Raw genomic sequence first — 19,408 nt, forward strand, 5'->3', positions numbered from 1 at the left:
GTACGTGTTTGTTAAACTAAATTAAAATTAGCGTATTTTGCCCCCTATGGAGCCAGAAACTGGAGGGGCGAAAGTTGGACACATCATAAAAATGGAATTCTAGTTCATTGCAAAAAATTATTATTATTATCATTATTATAGCTACTATTACTGAACATTCTATTTGTCAGGTACTACGCTTGATGCCTGGGGCTTCCCTAGTGGCTCAGGGGTAAGGAAGCCGCCTGCAATGCAGGAGGCACAGGAGATATGAGTTTGATCCCGGGGTTGAAAAGACCCCTAGAGGAGGGCATGGCAACCCACTCCAGGATTCTTGCCTGGAGAATCCCATGGACAGAGGAGCCTGATGGGCTATAGTCCATAGGGTTGCAGAGTCAGACATGACTGAAGCAACTGAGTATGCATACATGCTTGATGCTTTTCAGGGAGAGTCAATAGTATTTATTTCACCTTTTCTATTGACTAGCTATAGCACCTTAAGTAAAATTCTTAACTCTTCTGATGGGAATTAGTAATAGTACCAACCTCAATGGGTTGCTGAGAAGATTGAATGAGATATTGCATGTGAAGCACCAACACAATGCCTACAGTATATAAAGGGGCATCACCATAATGATGCATTGATATTTATAAATATAATTTATAAATGTAATCTTATATATTAATCACATGCAGAGCAATTATAATGACGATAATTTAACACTTTTTAATTAAATGTTGCTCTTAATGGTGTTGAATAAACATGTCTTTCTCTTGCAAAAAAAATGATTCTGATATTATTCCTATATCTTAAACACAATGCAAAAGCTGCTTGTTTAACTGATATTTTTGACTACATTGAAGAAAGCAGGTTAAATATAACTATTCAGTGCTTACTTTAGATGCTGATAAAAACAAATGCCTTCAATACAAAATACTGTATACAACTTAAACCAAACAAAAATACTAAGCCAAGACATAGTGAACATATTTCCTTAAAAAATTTTTGAAGGAAATATGTTCATATTTAAGAGAATGGCCGTGGGATGATTATGCCAGAAAATGGACTTCACCAACATGGAGGTAGACTTTGGGAGACTAAAAGCGAAAGGGAGGAAGCTACAAAGAGTACTGGAGCAGAAGACCCAGGCCCCAGCTCTGGTTCTGCCACTGATTCTGTGACCTCAGGCAAGTCCCTTTTCCTCTCCAGATTCAATCTTCCAATCTATCCAAAGAAGGGCTGTCCCAGCTCTGACATCTGAGGATTCCAAGAGGTACTCAAGAACCCACGGATACTTACTGACCTCTTTGTGACATTCATCCAGAAGGCAATGAATGGTCTGCTCTAACTTCAGCTGAGTAGTAAGCTGGATAAGGACTGAACAGACACAATACCATTACTTACCAGAAGACAACCCCAGGCCCAGACTTCTAATCAAAGTCATCTGCTTGTGTTAATTGGCATTAGTCTTTTCTATCTCCTCCATTCTTAACTGTTTTATCATCAATGGTTCAAAACAAGGCAATACATTACAATAATCTAGGAAGCTTTAAAAAAAATAAAAACTACTGCTCAATTCCATCCCAGATCAATTAAATTAGAATTTCTAGAGAAAGAGTCTAAGCATTTGGATATTTTTTAAGTTTCCCAGGTAAGTCTATTGTGAAACCAAGGTTGAAAACTACTATCATTATATTATTTCCACTTTTTTCCTTCCTTAGAATTTGCTACTTCATATACTAAAAAAGAGTTATGAGTTAATTCTTGTGCTGATAATTGACAATAATATTATCACTCAACCCCAAACCTATCCTTCTATACAATCATTTGTGTGCTTCTGCTGGTGTCTTTGATGAGGAGTGAAGAGGCTTGCTCTGCAAGTGTGGGGGAAGCGGCAAACTAGATTTGGCTGCTGCTGAGGGAAGACTCCACCACTCCCTGAGTAAAGAAGCATTCTAGAACAACACTGACAGAAACAGAAAGAAGGCAGGAAGTAAACAGCAAATAGTGAGGAAGGAGCAAGTCCTTCTCCCTCTAGCTTTGCAATCTCCATCTAGTGCTCACCACCTCATGAAGTTTCCAGAGGATTCCAAGCTATGCTGGCATCTACCAGAAGCAGATGGCTTTAGGATTATAGCTCCACTCTAGAGTGGCCTTGGGGCTTCCCTTGTGGCTCAGCTGGTAAAAAATCCCCCTGCAATGTGGGAGACCTGGGTTTGATCCCTGGGTTGGGAAGATCCCCTGGAGAAAGGAAAGGCTACCCATTCCAGCATTCTGGCCTGGAGAATTCCAGGGAGTGTACCATCCAAAGGGTCACAAAGAGTCAGACACAACTGAGTGACTTTCACTTTCACCGGTAAAGAATCTACCTGCCAAACAAGAGACATGGGTTGAATCCCTGGGTCAGGATGATCCCCTGGAGGAGGAAATGGCACCCCACTCCAGTATTCTTGCCTGGATAATCCCATGGACAGAGGAGCCTGGCAGGCTACAGTCCATGGGGTCTCAAAGAGTCGGACATGACTTAGTGACTAAATAATAACAACAGGGCAGCCTTGAGGAAAATGGCAAAGGGAGATCTCCCCACTCATGCCAGTGGTCGAACTTCAAGTGAGACATTTGTTTATCTACACTCTCTATACTGAGAGATGGTCAAAAGTACACACAGATCATATTGACTTATTTGTTACAACTGCTAGCAGTTACAGCTGCTAACTCTATGGCTATATGGTCATGGAGCCAGCAGCAGCCAAGCAGCATCCTCTCCTCAGCGGTCTGAGTTTCATATATGGGGTCCTTCCTCCAAACTTGTAAGTTTTAATAATTTCAACCTCTCCCTTTGCTTCCCTAGTCCCAGGGGTGGCAGCTGTTTTCAGAAATTGCTACCTTGGTGAAAACTTGGTTCTCTTTTTGCCTTTAGTTACCTAGTTAATAATTCTTTAAAGTTCTTTTTTCTGTTCAAATAACTTGAGTGGTTTGTGTTTCCTCACTAGACTCCTAACTGATACAGTTCTTTGTTCTTTCTGCAAGAATCCTTTCATCCCAATGCTCGTCTTCCTTCTTCTTGAGTCTTACAGGTAAATTCAGACACTTCCACAGCTTTAAATACCATCTATGTGCAGACAACTTCCAATCACCCAACACTAATGTAAAAAAAGCAGAGTTTGTACATGTCTTTGTAATAGCACTTATCAGCCGTTGCTATTTACCAGCTAACCTCTCCTCCAGATTGTAAACTCTTACATGGCAGGAATTATGTCAGATATATCACTAGTATCTAATACAGTACTTGACACAGAGTAGGTGCCAAGAAAAAAAAATGCAGAATTAATGATTAAAAACTGAGTTTTCTTTATCTGTCTGTAAAATAGAAAATTTCATCCAGGTCTCAAATAGTCAGAGCTGCAATTCAGGGTAATATTCCCGGCTTCAAATGCTGAGAACACAGAGTTTTACCTTACCTTCAATACAGAGGTCTGTTATGCTCCCATCCTCTACATTACATAACAGTCCTTAGAGCAGAAGGAAGAGGGGGATGGTTAACAGTTAAAAGAGAAACAAATCCAGAAAGGCACACTATGAATTCTAAGACTAATAGCAGCTTTAAGCAATGTCCCAGCTAAATTCTATCCTCAGCACCAAACCCCAGATTTTCAATAACAGCTCTCTGGCTTTAAAAGGATAAAAATAGTCAGTGTGGCACAGTACAAAAACTGTGTGTTCTGGAGTCTGTAACAGACCTGGGGTAAAATCCCAGTTCTACCAGCTGTTAGCTAAGGCCTGCCTGAGCCTTGGGGATCATCCTCTCTCCCTTAAAAGAATATTTTGGCAGTTGAAAGCCTGAAAAGCCTCTAGCAGAGAAAAGCATTCAATTTAAGTTGGCTCCTTTCCTCCCTGAAAGGGCTCATTCCATAGGACATTATAACTGTATTAAGAGAAGGGACTTTTTAATTCATCTTATTTTATACATGAAGAAACTAAAGGTACAGAAAAGAAGTCACTCAATCAAGGTCACAGTCAGATCAGCAGACTCCAGATCTGACTATTAATCCTGTTCAAAGACCAGACAGTCTAGATTTTTTAAAAGAACACATCCACCTTCACACTTTTAATAACACCTGAGCTATAGTAAAGCCAGTTACAATACAATGCATCGTGTATCTTAGGAAGGGGACATTTATTCACCATTATAACAAAATAATTTGTTAGTAAGTTAAACTTTTACATTGCAAACAGTGGAAACTATCATTCCAAGACCATTTCTCCAAGACCCCAAAAACAAATGTACAAAGTATACAGGCAAAATTCACTCCAGGTTTCCTTTTCAGTCTCACCGAAAAGCATGCTTACGAAGTGGATACAGACTCTCTGATCCTGAGCCACCAGCTGCACAACCAGGGAGGCATGCTTCATGAGAGCATCTAGGAAGCCGGACAGCACGTGCTTCTTGCGCACCAACTAGGGGCAGATGAAATAAATATTCAATAGCAACCAAGTCTCAGTTGTTTTGAACCCAAACAAGTATAATTTCCAAATATAATTACAAGATTACACCAGCGGGATCATCTGAACTATGGAGTATGAAAAGAGGCATCATTTACACACAGGAATCCACATGTTCAAACAAAGGATGATACAAGAACTAAGGTTTCTAATACAATATATTTACAGAGCAGTTTACTGTTCACAAATCACTCTCTTGTCTACTAGCTCATTTAAGCCTAACTGAGTTGGTAAAGCAAGCAGGAAAAGGTACTACTATTGCTGTTTTGGAGATGAGAAAACTGAGGGTCAGAGACTTTGCCAAGGACTCAAATCTAAGTATCCAACTAGGTCTTGTCCAAGGCTCTTTCCATAGTCTATGAGAATGATACTGCGGACCCTCATAAGTCTTACTGAAGTAGGTAGAGAAAAATGCATCCTTCCATTCAGTGTAGACATAAATCTTCACACTCAATTTGCCTCCCTATACAGGGAACTGGGGAGCAGCTGTGCAAAGTGTTCAAGACAGTAACAAAAGATAGATCAAAAAAAAGGGTGTACTGAGGACAGAACATGAACACAGGTACAACCGACTACATTACCCCCCTTCAGTTGGTGAAAAATGAAGCTAAGACAAGTACGTTTGATAAAAGGTGAAGTTGCATCTCTTACTGCCTCTAACCTGTGCTATTACAAGTCTCTTGTTCGTGAACTTCACCAGTTCTTCCCACATAATTAAGCTAGTGACCTAAATGAGTTATTCAAAAAATTTCAGTGACATTCCTTCATCTGCTAGATTAAATCCAAGCCTTAGCTTGGATTCAAACTCTTGAACTGATCTAAACCCTGGCTCTCCAATATCACCTCCCTCAATTGCCCTTCAAACACATTCTGATGACCTCCCCAAACTCATCCTTGCTAATCCCACCTCCTGGAAAAAGCTCCCCCATTTCCTCTGGCCCAAATATCACCCATCTTTTCAAGTGTAATTCAAATGCTTCCTCCTCTTAAAAAAACTTCCTTAATTTCGCTCCTTATCCCACCAAACAGCACTTACCATAAACATGTGCAGCTTCTAAATTCCCAGAAATGTGTTCTCTTATTTTCTCCCATACCTCACTGTCTTATTCATCTTTGTATCTCTCACTGTCCAAGAATGGCAGTCTCAGAACTTTAGCCTCAGTGATATTATAGATGTTATCAGCTAGTCCAGCGGTTCTCAGAGTATAGTCTTTGGACCCTGAGCATGCCCAAAATCCTTTCAGAGGATCCACAAGATGAAAATTATTTCCATATAATACTGAGATGCTATTTGATTTTTTCACTTATTCTACTGAGTGTACAGTAGAGTTTTTCCAAGGAGATATGTCACAACAGATAAAATGCAAAAATCTAGCCGTCCTCTATTAAATCAGCCATTTACAAAATTTGCAAAAATGTGAAACAGACATTCCTTCCATTATCTGTTTTGTTTTGAAAGTAGTTATTTCCATTTTGAAAAGCATGTATGCCACAGAACTGTACATTTAAAAGAGTCAAAATGGTAAATGGGATGTTACCTATTTTTTCGTCAAAGTAAAAAGAATTGCATTAATATTAATGGATTTACTATTATTTTTAAATGAGTATCTTAAACTTTGTTACTTTCAACACAGTAAATAAACAAAAGCTCTCTGGGGTCCTCAACAGTTTTAAAAAGTGGAACGGTATCCCCAGAGCAAAACCTTGAGGACCGCTGATCTAGCTGATTCCCCACCCACCCCATGGTAAGAGTTCTGCTCCTGAGAATCTGAAAAACAAGTTATCTCCCGAACTCTACTTGGAGGTGTCCACGGACAAAAAACTCACAGCATAAGTGGCAGACATTGAGGGAGCGGGCAGATCATGCTCCAGCCGGCTCTGCCTCTCAGAAAGGTCTTCCCCTCACCCCACTCCCGCCCGCCCATAGCATCCGCTCGTCGTTCCTGCTGCCACAGAGCCCAAGGCGCCCGCGCCTCACATTCCCCTCAGAAAGCTGAAGGGAGTAAGGCCCCGCGGTGTGTGCGCCCGGCCCACAGGCTGCGCGGGCGCTCGAGCGGGAGGTAGCCCGAGCGCAGGCTGGACCCCGGAGAAGGGGAGGGGCAGCAAAGGGCGGGACGGCTGAGAGGAGGGCAGAGGGAAAGCTGGGAGCGCGTGCCAATGAGTCTTGGAGGGCCCTGAGAGCCCTGGATTTAGTGCGGAGAGCGTGGGCCCACATGAGGCGCAGAGCCAAGCTCAGGGCCTCGTTATGAAAGAGGCTGCTGGGCGGCCTGCGGGGTAGGGTGAGGGGCGGGTCTGGGTAGGAGCCAGATTTAACCAGGCGGGGGCCCGGCTTAGTTTCCCCGGAGGTGCGTCAGGTTCAGGCGACCTGTTCCGTTGAGGGGAGGGCCTGGTTGGTGAGGGAAATGCTGGGACCCAGTTCGCACCGACACGCCGGGCTCCGGCAGCAGCTCCAGCGCGCAGGCCAGGCAGCAGCGTGGGGACACGGGCAGCAGCCAGCGCGAATCGTGCCGGTAATGGGCGTTCTCGAAGAGCAGCGCCGCCTCTTCGTCCCTCCCGGGCCCGGAAAGGCCTGCCGCCGCCTCCCTCACAGCCATCCTTCGACTGGCGTTCTACCGCGACAGCACTGTTCCCGCCAAGTTTATGCGCAAGCGCACTTGGCAGAGCTCGGCGTGGGCGCACGACGAGGGTAATGCGCCTGCGTAAACCGAGTACCTGGCAATTCAGGAGAGCAGCGGCACCTAAAGGCAGGTGAAGGGACTCACTCAGGACTCACTTTGTACGTCTAAGCTCAAAGCTGTTTGCTCTTATCAGTTCTGTTCAGTTCAGTCACTCCGTCGTGTCCGACTCTCTGCGACCCCATGGACTGCAGCACGCCAGGCCTCCCTGTCCATCACCAACTCCTGGAGTTTACTCAAACTCATGTCCATCAAGTCGGTGATGATGCCATCCAACCAGCTCACCCTCTGTTGTCCCTTTCTCCTCCTGCCTTCAATCTTTCCCAGCATCAGGGTCTTTTCAAATGACTCAGTTCTTTACATCAGGTGGCCGAAGTATTGGAGTTTCAGCTTCAGCATCAGTCCTTCCAATGAATATTCAGGACTGATTTCCTTTAGGATGGACTGGTTGGATCTCCTTGCAGTCCAAGGCACTCTCCGTCTTCTCCAACACCACAGTTCAAAAGCATCAGTTCTTCAGCACTCAGCTTTCTTTATACTCCAACTCTCACAACCATACATGACAACTGGAAAAACCATATCTTTGACTAGACAGACCTTTGTTGGCAAAGTAATAGAGGAAAACAATAAAATGGAAAAGTCTAGAGAGCTCTTTGACAACATTAGAGATACCAAGGGAACATTTCATGCAAAGATGGGCACAATAAAGGACAGAAATGGTATGGACCTAACAGAAGCAGAAGATATTAAGAAGAGGCGGCAAGAATACACAGAACTATACAAAAAAGATCTTCATGACCCAGATAATCACGATGGTGTGATCACCAACCTAGAACCAGACATCCTGGAATGCAAAGTCAAGTGGGCCTTAGGAAGCATCACTACGAACAAAGCTGGTGGAGGTGATGGAATTCCAGTTGAGCTATTTCAAATCCTAAAAGATGATGTTTGCTCTTGTAACTTGCAGGAATTCAGCTTCACCACGCCGAAGGTTGAAAAGCATTTATAAAGGCGCTGTTATTAGCCTTGAAAAAGAAAGGAAAGGAAACAATCTATTTGTGCTATTAAAAAAGTAAATGATCTCAGTGATTTTTATCGAAAAACTGTCAGCACTATTATTTTAAATTTACATGACAACTTTCTCTCAAACAATCTAAGGTGACGCCTTTCTCTCAGAGATTCTAAGGTGATCCCCTTAAAATATCCTCTACAGAGAGCTGCACAGTACTTGCAATTTTGTGAGCCCAAAAGGAATCCTGAAGAAGAAAAATTGGTTTATTAAATATATTAACCAAATCGGTCAATCTACAAGAATTTAATTAGCACAAAAATGCCCAGCAAGCTGTTAGCGTTGAAGGAGGTAAGTGATACTTTGAGTCAAGGTCATCTTGCTAAACTGTGCCTGGATTCCTGATTCACAGAAACTATGAGTTAAGAAATGCTCCTGTGGACTTCCCTGGTGGTCCAGTGGTTAAGACTCTGGGCTTCCAATGCAGGGCCATGGGTTCGATCCCTGCTTGGAGAACTAAGATCCTGTGTTCTGCATGGTGTGGCAAAAAAAAAAGTTTAATGTCGCTTTAAGCTGCTAAATATTGGGGTATATTAGTTTTCTATGGCTACTCTAACAAATTACCACGAACTTGGTGTTTTGAAACAACAGAAATTTATTCTCTCAGTTCTGGAGGCCATAAGTCAGAAGGACTACACTGCGTGCTCATTCATGTCCGACTTTTTGCGACCCTATGGGCCGTAGGCCACCAGGCTCCTCTGTCCATAGGATTCTCCAGGCAAGAATACTGGAGTGGAGTGCCATTCCCTCCTCCAGGGAATCTTCCTGATCCAGGGATCGAATGCTCGTCTCTTATGTCTTGGGCATTGCAGGTCGGATCTTTACCACTAGCACCACCTGGGAAGCCCTAGGCACGAGCAGGCAAACAGTTCCTTGTTTTTTCCAGCTTCTAATGACTTGAGAACCAGTGTTTGAGAACTGAAGAGGTAGAAATGTTTTCTCCATGAGATCTATACATGGACAGCAGAATCCCAGAAGGGCAGCTACTTAGTGGTAAAGATCTCTTCCCTCAGGTCCTTCAAAAAGACCTGAATATTAGTGTCCAGTGCAAAGTACCACCCCTTCCTCAAGCAGCAAAGGCTGTTTGAGCATACTACCTCAATCAAAATTAACTTGGAATAGGACAGGACATGACTATACCAAAGCCTTTGACTGTGTGGATCACCACAAACTGTGTAAAATTCTTAAAGAGATGGGAATACCAGACCACCTAACCTGCCTCTTGAGAAATCTGTATGCAGGTCAGGAAGCAACAGTTAGAACTGGACATGGAACAACAGACTGGTTCCAAATAGGAAAAGGAGTACGTCATGGCTGTATATTGTCACCCTGCTTATTTAACTTCTATGCAGACTACATCATGAGAAACGCTGGGCTGGAAGAAACACAAGCTGGAATCAAGATTTCCTGGAGAAATATCAATAACCTCAGATATGCAGATGACACCACCCTTGTGGCAGAAAGCAAAGAACTAAAGAGCCTCTTGATGAAAGTGAAAGAAGAGAGTGAAAAAGTTGTCTTAAAGCTCAACATTCAGAAAACTGAGATCATGGCATCTGGTCCCATCACTTCATGGCAAATACATGGGGAAACAGTGGAAACAGTGAGAGACTTTATTTTGGGGGGCTCCAAAATCACTGCAGATGGTGACTGCAGCCATGAAATTAAAAGATGCTTATTCCTTGGAAGAAAAGCTATGACCAACCTCGATGGCATTATTAAAAAGCAGAGACATTACTTTGCCAACAAAGGTCTGTCTAGTCAAAGCTATGGTTTTTTCAGTAGTCATATATGGATGTGAGATTTGGACTATAAAGAAAGCTGAGTGCCAAAGAATTGATTCTTTTGAACTGTGGTGTTGGAAAAGACTCTTGAGAGTCCCTTGGACTGCAAGGAGATCCAACCAGTCCATCCTAAAGGAAATCAGTTCTGAACATTCATCGGAAGGACTGATGTTGAAGCTGAAACTCCAATACTTTGGCCACCTGATGTGAAGAACTGAGTCATTTGAAAAAGACCCTGATGCTGGGAAAGATTGAAGGCAGGAGGAGAAGGGGATGACAGAGGATGAGACGGTTGGATGGCATCACTGACTCAATGGACATGAGTTTGAGAAAACTCCGGGAGTTGGTGATGGACAGGGAGGCCTGGTGTGCTGCAGTCCATGGGGTCGCAAAGTCAGACATGAATGAGCGACTGAACTGAACTAAACTGAGGACAGGACAGGGCTTCCCAGGTGGTGCTAGTGGTAAAGAACTCTCCTGCCAATGCAGGAGACATAAGAGACTCAGGTTTGATTCCCTGAGTTGGGAAGATCCCCTGGAGAAGGAAATGGCAACCCACTCTAGTATTCTTGACTGGAGAATCCCATGGACAGAGGAGCCTGGTGGGCTACATTCCCCAGGGTCGTGAAGAGTTGGACACTACTGAAGCAATTTAGCAGCAGTAGGACAGGACAGAACCATGATAGAAATTTCAGTAAACCCTCCTCTGAGTACCTGGAGAGGGCAGGTGTTTAGGAGGCAGCATTGGGCTGACCCACATTCCCCAAACCTTCAAAACCATAGAGTAGCTATCCCACCCATACGGTATCCCATCCCCAAAAGAGGCACTTATAAAACATGTATCAAAAGAAATCAGAACCCTCACAGGGCTTAAATAACCAATTTTATTAGAGGTTATTTTATCATCCCCTTTAGGGGTTAGCAGGCCACTCTCATGCCTTCTCTGGATGTGTTTTGAAGACTCTGTGCCCTCAGCCTACTTCCTAAAGCCATGCTGGAGCAGAAAACCCCTCAAATATTTCATCAAACCAGACTTTCTGGGGGCTGGTGGATTCCATAGGGCCCCATGTGGGTTCTCAATTTCCTCCAGTTCTTCTGTCTTGAGAAGAGGAGCCCCAGCACCGCAGTGACCTGGTGGCTGAAGGTTCCTCTTCAGAGAAGTGTGGACTCTGATGCTGCCCTCCCTGGCATGTGGGGCACTCACTCTGGGAAGCGGCATAGGACCAGGATCTCTCACACTCAGGTTGGGGGCTGAGTGCTGGGCCTTGGCCAAGTGTGGGGACCGGGAGCTCTTGTTCAAAAAGGTCATGCTCAGCCTTGTCGCAGCAGAGTGGAGACTCCTTTTGAAGCTGAAGGTGTCTGTGGAACAGGAGGAAGGCTGCTGCCCAGCCCCACTGCGTTCCTCGGGTTCCAGGCTTCCTCTTCTGTGTGAGGGCTGCTGACACTGGAATCTGAGGGGCTTCTGAGATGTGTGTTCCCTCCTCCAGTCGTAGCCTGCCCCGGAGTATGAGACCCTCACTCTGCGGGAAGCCCTCTCTGCCATCCGGGAGATCCCCGGCCTGACCATCTTTCCCCACCTGCTGTTCTCACTGGAAGGTTCTTGGACCCTTTCTTGGCCCCACCAGCTGCTGGATTCTGCAGCAGGCCTGGGGTTCCTGGAAGCCGTGAGTTCCGCCCTGGGAGGAGCCTCTTTCTGGACATCCTGTGGTTCTCTGGCACCTCCTGGTGGTCTGACTCTCTTAGGCTTTACAGGAGGGATAGAACTGCCCATTGGCTCCGACCCGGACCGGCTAGGCTTCTCTAGAGCTCTGGCCTGTGTAGGTTTTGAGCTTTTCCCTTCAGGGGTCCGAAACTTCTGGGACTTAAGGCCTGGCCTGGAGCCCTGGGCCTCACTTTCCTGCTGCCCCTGCAACTCACAGGCCATGTGCAACCCAGGGAAGCTCTGCCCAGCAAGAGGCAGTGGGCATGGTCCTAAGACATTAAAGTGCATGTAGTAGGACTCTAGGATCCGCTGGGGGAGGCCCCACTTCAGGTGGGCGATCTTCCGCCGCATAAGGGACTCCAGGAGCTGTCGCTGACTCTTCTTGAGGACTGGCCACTTGGGCAGGACAGTGAGGGCAGTGGGATCACCCAATGGAGTTGTACCGGCTTGGGGGGCATGGCCACATGAGACAGAGGGGCAGGCAGAGGGCAAGCCCAGGGGAGCAGCCAAAGACTGTGGGTTCTGGAGCTGTCCACTCCGGTCAGCGGTCTTCCCTGGATCCACTCTTCTGTCCCTTTGTCGGCTTCTCTGGGGTTTAGGTCTGGCTTGCCGGGAAGCTGGAATGACATCGACTCTGGGCTTCCCAGCAGTGGCCATGCTCTGGTGGGCCAAATGCTCCCCCTCTCCACTGACAAGCAGGAAGAGTTCGCTCTGGTCGGGGAGAGCCTTCATCTCAGGATGGGGAGCAGCGGCCACAGCCTGTTCCTGATCCATGGCCCCATAGTCAGAGCCTGTGAGGGCTGGGGGCCCTTCACCGCCAGAACAGTCAACTTGGAGAGGGCCTTCAGCAGCATCCTTCCCTCTGACCTGGCCTTTGTTTCCTTGCCTTGGCACTCGAAGCCTTCCAACATCCTCAGCTCTGCACTTTCTCTGGCTCCCTACAACCCCGATTTCTGCAGCATCCTCCTCTTCACCCTCGTTCTGGTTTCCTTGACCTTGTATCTGGATCTCTCCATAGGTTTCACTTCTTAACTCTCCCTGATAATCTCCACCGTGAGCCTGGGTCTCTTTACCATCATCACCTGTGATCTCTCTCAGGTTACTCTTCCCTTGTATTTGAATTTCTGCACCATTCTCACCTCCAATCTGCTCCTGGTTCTTCCACTCTGGTGAACAGATGTTTTCATTAACCTTACTTTTTAACAGTCTCTGCTTCCCTCCCCCAAGTCTCTGAATATTTCTACCATCCTTGCTTCCAACCTCTCTCTGGCTTTTCTTCTCCAATGTTGGATTTTCTGGGTTGTCCATTCCTCTAGTCTGCTCCCAGTTTCTTCCCCCTGGCGAGTGGCTCAATCCAGTTTCACCGTCTAATTGTCCTTCATTTTCTCTCTCAAGTCTCTGGGTTTCTACACCATCGTCAGCTCCAGGTTCTCTCTGGTCTGTCTTCTCTGGTATCTGAATTTCTGTTTCATTCTCACCTCCCATCTGCTCGTGGTTCTTCCTGTCTGACAAATGAGTCTTTTCATCAGAGTCATCTCTTAACTGACTCTGGTTTCCTCCTCCAGGTGTCCAGGTCTCTATACCTTCCTCACCTCCAGCTTCTCTCTGGTTTCTCTTTTCTGGAGCTTCAATTTCTGCACCATTCTTGCCTCTAACCTGCTCCTCTTTCTTCCATTCTGCTGAATTAGTTTCTACATCAGTTTTATTTGCTAGTTCTCCCCAGTTCTCTGCCTCAGATGCCTGGGTATTTTGACCATCCCTGCTTCTAATGTGTTCCTGATTCTTCCACTTTGGTATGTGAATATTTCCATTAATTTCACTGTTTAACTGGTACTGGTTTTCTTCCCTAAGTTCCTGAGTCTCCTTACTATCTTCACCTTTAAACTCTCTCAGGTTTTTCGTCCCCGTTGCCTGGATATCTGTACTAGTCTCATCTCCAAACTGCTCCTGGTTCCTCATCCCTGATGGATGAGTCTCTACCTGAGTTACACCTCTTAATTGTCTCTGGTTCTCTGCCTCTGGTGCCAGGGTGTTTGTATCATCTTCATCTCTGTCCTTTCTCTCGTCTCTCTTCTCCAGTGCCTGAATTTCTGCTCTATGTTCACCTCCAATCTGGTCCTCACTCCCCCAACATGGTGTCTTGAATTCTCTGTCAATTTCGCTTGCTACTGGTTTCTGGTCTCCCCAGCACTGTGCCCGGATCACCACCCAATCCTCCTCTCTTATCTCCTTGAGGCTGTTCCTTCTAGATATCTGACTTTCCCCAGCATCCTCACCTCTTTTTACGCCTTGATTACTCCACTCCACTTGAAGTTCATGTCTTAGTTGTTTCTGGATCTCTGCCCTACATACTTGGACCTTCCCAGCTTTCTCACTTCCATCTTGATCCTGCTTATCCCACCTTGGTGTCTGGATCTCTGTAACATTCTCATTTTGAATGCATTCCTGCTTTCCCCACCCCAGGGCCTGGGTCTCTATGCCATCCTCATTTTTCACTTCTCCCAAGTTCTCCTTCCCAGATACCTGGATTTGCACAGCGCTCTCACCTCCACTCTGGTCTTCTTTTCTCCTCTCTTCTGCCTGAATTTCTATACTAGTATCACCTGTAATCTGCTCTTGTTTTCCCCAACCTGGGAGCTGGGCATCCTCACCATTCTCACTTCCAGTTTGGCCTTGCTTCCTCAACACTTGGGCCTCATTCTTTCCTTTATCCTCTCCCCTGGCCTCCTTCTTGTTCTCAAAAGACTGGGTCTCTATAGCATCCTTATCCGTTTTCCTATCCTGAGTTTCCCACATTGGTGTTTGGGTCTCTGCATCAATTTTACATCTTAACTGTTCTACTTTCTCTCCTCTACATGCCTGGGTTTCAGGAAGATTCTTGCCTCCAGCCTCCCAGGGACTTCTCTTCCATAGAATTTCAGCTCTACTTTCAACTTGCACCCGGTCCTGCTTCTCCCACCATGGTGTCAAGATCTCGCCAACAGTCTTACTTATTACTAGTCTCCGGCTGCCGCAGTCCAGGGCCTTACTCTCTGCCATGTCTTCCATCCCAAAGTTTATTGGCAGTTGCCTTCCAGATGCCTGAATTTCCCAAGCATTATCCCCTCTGCTCTCTCTCTGGTTCGCCCACCCTGGAGCCTGGGTCTGTCTACTAGCCTCTCTACTTAATGTCCGGTTTTCCGTTCCTGGTGTGCAGGCCTCTTGTGGGCAGCCCCAGGATTTCCACGTGGGCATTCCCACTCGTTGGTTGGAAGGAACCGGTAGGAACTCTCTGGAACAAAACGGCAAGCTCTGGGCTGAAGGGAGGTTTGGGAGAGGGGTCATGGAGGTGGGGTGGCATCTCATGCTGACAGTATGCTCCAGTGGTGCCAGTTCTTCCTGGGGATGGACCAACAGCTGCTCCATCCTTTGGCACCTGTCCAGGGCAGGGGGCCGTGGCTTGCAAATCAGGTGAGTCTGATTATCACTACAACACCAGGGTACCTGCCATGCTTCCCAAGAACAGTCCTGAGGTAGCATACTGGTGCTTGGAAAGGAGGTAGTGCAAAAGATGTGATCAGAAGAGGTGTAGGCATCCCACAGCAAATGGTGACATGGGTGCTGACAAGAGAGCAGATATTGGGTCCATGATTCCTCGAGGCTCCTCCAGTATTCCCTGCTCTTTCTTCGGGCCCATTGTTGGGCATGAGCATCCAGGCCCCTGAACTTGCCAGGACTGAGAAAGAATTCAGGGGTCAGCCTGAAACAAGTGTCATGTCTCATGGGGGGCACTGCCCACTTCTGCGGTGGCACCTATAGGTAAGAACAGAGAAGTAAAAATCTTTGCATTTACATTATCTCATCTAATCCTCACAGATCAGGGTTGTAATCCTCATTATCCAGATGAGGGTGCTGGGGTTCAGGAAATGGGGAGTCACTTCTCTTAAGGAAAATATTCATTCAAGAAAGTATTTATTTACACTTCCCTGGCGGTACAGTGGATAGGAATCTGCCTGCCAATGCAGAGGATGTGGGTTCGATCCCTGGTCTGGGAAGATCCCACATGCCGCAGGAACAGCTAAGCTGTTACGCTACAACTGCTGAGCCTGTGCTGTAGAGCCCACGAGCTGAAACTGAGCCTGGGCACCACAACTTCTGAAGCCCGTGTGCCTAGAGCCTGTGCTCTGAAACAAAACAAGCCACCACGATGAGAAGCCCACACAACACAACTCCCCACTCTTAAATCCTCATGCAGCAGCCAAGACCCAGCACAGCAAAGTTAATTAATTAATTAAACTTAAAGAAAAGAAAATACTCAAGAAAGAAAGATAGAGAGTTTATTCCAGGCCACGCACTGTTCTAGGTGCTGGATGTACCAACATGCACAAGACAGAAAGTCTTTGTTGGGAGCTGTCTTCCAGATTGGAAGACCCAATAACCAAGAATACAACATGATGTTAGGTATCAAAAAGTGTTCTAATGGGAACAAAAGCAAGAGTAGGGATGGGGTTAGCTCCTTTTGTCAGAGAATCCTCTCAGAGGAGGTGATGTTTGACTGGAGACCTGAATGAAGCAAGGGACAAACCAAGCGACATCTGAAGAAAGAAACTTGTAGGTGAGGAGACATTCATGCAGAGGCCCTGAGGATGGAACAGGGTCATTTGTATAAGAACAGCTAGGAGGCCGTGTAGTCAGAATGGAAGGAGTGAGTGAGGAAGACAACACGAAGAGATGAGGTCAGAGAGAAATGCAGAACAGATTATTCCAAGCCTTGGAGTTGTGGTTAGGAGTTAGATTTTGTTCTGAGTTTGACTGGAAGTATATCCATGAGTTGTTGCAAAGTCTTGAGTGGCAAAGTGTTATGATCTGTTTTTAAAAGTTTGTTCTTCCTCATGAACATAATGTTAGGCCTAAACCAGGTGCAAAGGAATATTTACTGTGTGATGCCATATGGGCAAAACCAGTCTAATGCTTTTAGAAATCAGCAGAGTAGTGTCTGCAAGCTTCTGAGCTGCTGGTAGTGGTATGTTTTCTTAATCTAATGCTGCACCTGGATGTGTTCAGTTTGCAAAAATTCATTGATCTACACACTTATAATCTGGGACTTCCCTGATGGTCCAGTGGTTAAGAATCCACCTTCCAATGCAGGGGACTCAGGTTTGATCCCTGGTTGGGGGAACTGTGCCACAGGGCAACTAAGCCTGCTTGTCACAACTACTGAGCCTGGGGGGCTCTTGAGCCCAGGCATCGCAACTAGAGAGAAAACCAAGCACCACAATGAAGAGCCTGCACACCACAATGAAAGATCCCGCATGCCACAACTAAGACACAATGCAGCCCAAAATAAGTAAATATACAATATATGTACATATAAGTATACAAAATATACATATATATATTAAATAATTAAGATGATAAACTTTTAAAATAAATAAAATTTTTAAAAATAAAAATACACACTTATAATCTGTATATATGTATTATCCTTGGATGGAAAATTTTAAAAAGAGACAGAAAGAAGTTCATTCTCTTGGCTGCATGGAGCACTGAGCTCCATGGTTGGGTGAGAAAGGAGGCAGGAACCACGCAGAAGGTGGTACCTACAGTCCAGAAGAATGTGGTGAGGGTTTGAGAAATTAGCAGATTTGAGATATGGTTTGCAAGTAAAGCCCATAGGACTTGCAGGTGGATTGAACACATGGCATGAGGGAGAGAGAAGTCCAGGGTGACTTCTGGCTTTGAGGCAAGAAAATGCTCTTCCTGAGTTCATCAGAGTTCAGTCTGAATCCATCTCCGGTACACAGGGCATAGAACAGGGTCCCTGTAACAAATGACACACAATCATGGTGTGGAGGGAAAGAGGTGGGTGGGACCCCCTCACCTTGATGAACTTCCTCATGCTGCGGTGGGTCCTGGTGACCTGATGCCAGTAGTGCCGGACCTGCCAGATTAGAAAGAGGCAGAGGACAAGCAGGTTGCCACAGCACCGAGGCTCCCTGCAGCTGCGATCCTCAGAGAGCAGGCCCCGCACTGGCTCCCACTCAGGACCCCGGAAGGGCCCCACGATAGCACAGGCACCCAGGAGGGGCAGCAACATGACACGGTTTAGGTCAGGCAGGTGGTGTTCTGGAGTTGGAGGGCAGGGCTGATATGGCTGACCCAGCCACTGCGGGGCGGGGTAACCCCTGCCTCATAGAACTGCTGTCACTAAGGCCACCTCACAAAGGCTTTTGATGCTGCGGCCTTAGCTGCAGCTGCTGCACGTGACATCAGAGCTGGCCAACATGGCCACAGTATAGATGAGGACAACACTGGGGAACGGCCCAAAAGGAATTAAGAGGAAGAACTTAAACACCTTGCCCTCTGGAGTGAAGAGAGTATGTTCCCCCCATGTTGATGGAGGGATGGAAACTGAAGTCTGTTGGCTTTCTTTCTTCCTATGGGATACTTTCATCCATTTGTCCTTCAGGTATCCAATATCAAACACTTAATGAACACCCTATTGAACATGTGTGTTCTTGTTTAACCACCCAGCATATCCTGATTTTTTGTTGGGGGATTACTTTCCCAACTCAGGATCAGTGTTGATAGGAATATAAATGCTATCCTGAAGACTTTCACCCAAAGGTTATGTACAAAATACTGAATAACAGAGCAGGCAGGGTCATCAGCCAATCAGAATGGGCCAGGCTTTAACTCCTTCATTTCTGGATTGTAAGTGGTCCCTGGGGCTTCCCAGATGGTGCAGTGGTAAAGAATCTGCCTATCAATGCAGGAGACCCAAGAAATGAGCGTTTGATCCCTGGGTCGGGAAGATCCCCTGGAGGAGGAAATGAATCCTTGCCTGGAAAATCACATGGACAGAGGAACCTGATGGACTACAGTCCAAGGAGTCACAAAGAATCAGACATAACTGAGCATGTACACACAAAAGTGGTCCCTGGGGTTACAGTAGAAGGGTGTCACCTATTTACCAACCATTTGGAAAGTATCTCACTATTCTAAGAACCCAGGACTTCCCTCAGAGTCCAGTGGTTAGGAATCTGCCTGCCAAGGCAAGAGACACTGATTCCACAATCCATGGTCTGGGAAGATTTCACATGTCATGGGGCAACTAAGCTCTTGCACTGCAACTACTGAAGCCCACATGCCCCAGAGGACATGTTCTGCAACAAGAGAAGTCACTGCAATGAGAAGCCTGCGCACTGCAACTACAGAGTAGCTTTCCGCTCGCCACAACTCGAGAAAGCCCAAGTGCAGTAATGAAGACCCGGCACAGCCATAAATAAATAAATGAAGTTAAAAAACACGCAAGAAAACCCCAATATACCACACAATGCATCTTGGCTAAATGCTCAGTTCAGTCGCTCAGTCGTGTCCGACTCTGCGACCCCATGTATCGCAGCATGCCAGGCTTCCCTGTCCATCACCAACTCCCGGAGTTCACTCAAACTCATGTGCATCGAGTCGGTGATGCAATCAGCCATCTCATCCTCTGTCGTCTCCTTCTCCTCCTGTCCCCAATCCCTCCCAGCATCAGGGTCTTTTCCAATGAGTCAACTCTTCGCATGAGGTGGCCAAAGTATTGGAGTTTCAGCCTCAGCATCAGTCCTTCCAATGAACACCCAGGACTGGTCTCATTTAGGATGCACTGGTTTGATCACCTTGCTGTCCAAGGGACTCTCAAGAGGCTTCTCCAACACCACAGTTCAAAAG

The 19,408-nt window shown here is 46.1% G+C and overlaps 2 protein-coding genes across 6 annotated transcripts in view; both read right to left on the minus strand.

The window, feature by feature from the left end:
- MEI1 (meiotic double-stranded break formation protein 1) overlaps positions 1–7,348 on the minus strand; it is a 56,116-nt gene extending 48,768 nt beyond the window's left edge. For 3 of the 5 annotated variants that reach the window (XM_044942495.1, XM_044942494.1, XM_044942496.1), the window contains exons 1-4: positions 6,907–7,344; positions 4,315–4,438; positions 3,442–3,492; positions 1,284–1,357 (exon numbers count right to left, since the gene is read on the minus strand). In XM_044942495.1, coding sequence (XP_044798430.1) covers positions 1,284–1,357; positions 3,442–3,492; positions 4,315–4,438; positions 6,907–7,077 — 420 coding nt within the window. In that variant the 5' untranslated portion in view covers positions 7,078–7,344. Of the gene's footprint in view, positions 1–1,283; positions 1,358–3,441; positions 3,493–4,314; positions 4,439–6,906 lie in introns of all 5 variants that reach the window. The other 2 variants (XM_006068909.3, XM_044942497.1) reach the window with 2 other exon arrangements.
- A 3,318-nt stretch (positions 7,349–10,666) lies between these two features.
- On the minus strand, positions 10,667–18,153 carry LOC102410545. Its single transcript, XM_025282782.2, has 2 exons — positions 17,574–18,153; positions 10,667–15,505 (listed from the first exon to the last, which is right to left on the minus strand). The coding sequence occupies exons 1-2, from the start codon at positions 17,787–17,789 to the stop codon at positions 10,988–10,990; spliced, it is 4,734 nt and encodes a 1,577-aa protein (XP_025138567.2). The 5' UTR covers positions 17,790–18,153; the 3' UTR covers positions 10,667–10,987.
- Positions 18,154–19,408: the final 1,255 nt, after the last annotated feature.

The sequence above is a fragment of the Bubalus bubalis genome, chromosome 4, assembly GCF_019923935.1.
Source record: "Bubalus bubalis isolate 160015118507 breed Murrah chromosome 4, NDDB_SH_1, whole genome shotgun sequence".
Lineage (NCBI taxonomy): Eukaryota > Metazoa > Chordata > Mammalia > Artiodactyla > Bovidae > Bubalus > Bubalus bubalis.

Excerpts from the sequence above, each read along its gene's own strand:
- LOC102410545 (XM_025282782.2), bottom strand. The coding sequence starts at position 17,789 with ATGTTGCTGCCCCTCCTGGGTGCCTGTGCTATCGTGGGGCCCTTCCGG. Across the intron at positions 15,506-17,573 it reads GCATGAGGAAGTTCATCAAG|GTGCCACCGCAGAAGTGGGC; the intron begins GTGAGGGGGTCC and ends TCTTACCTATAG.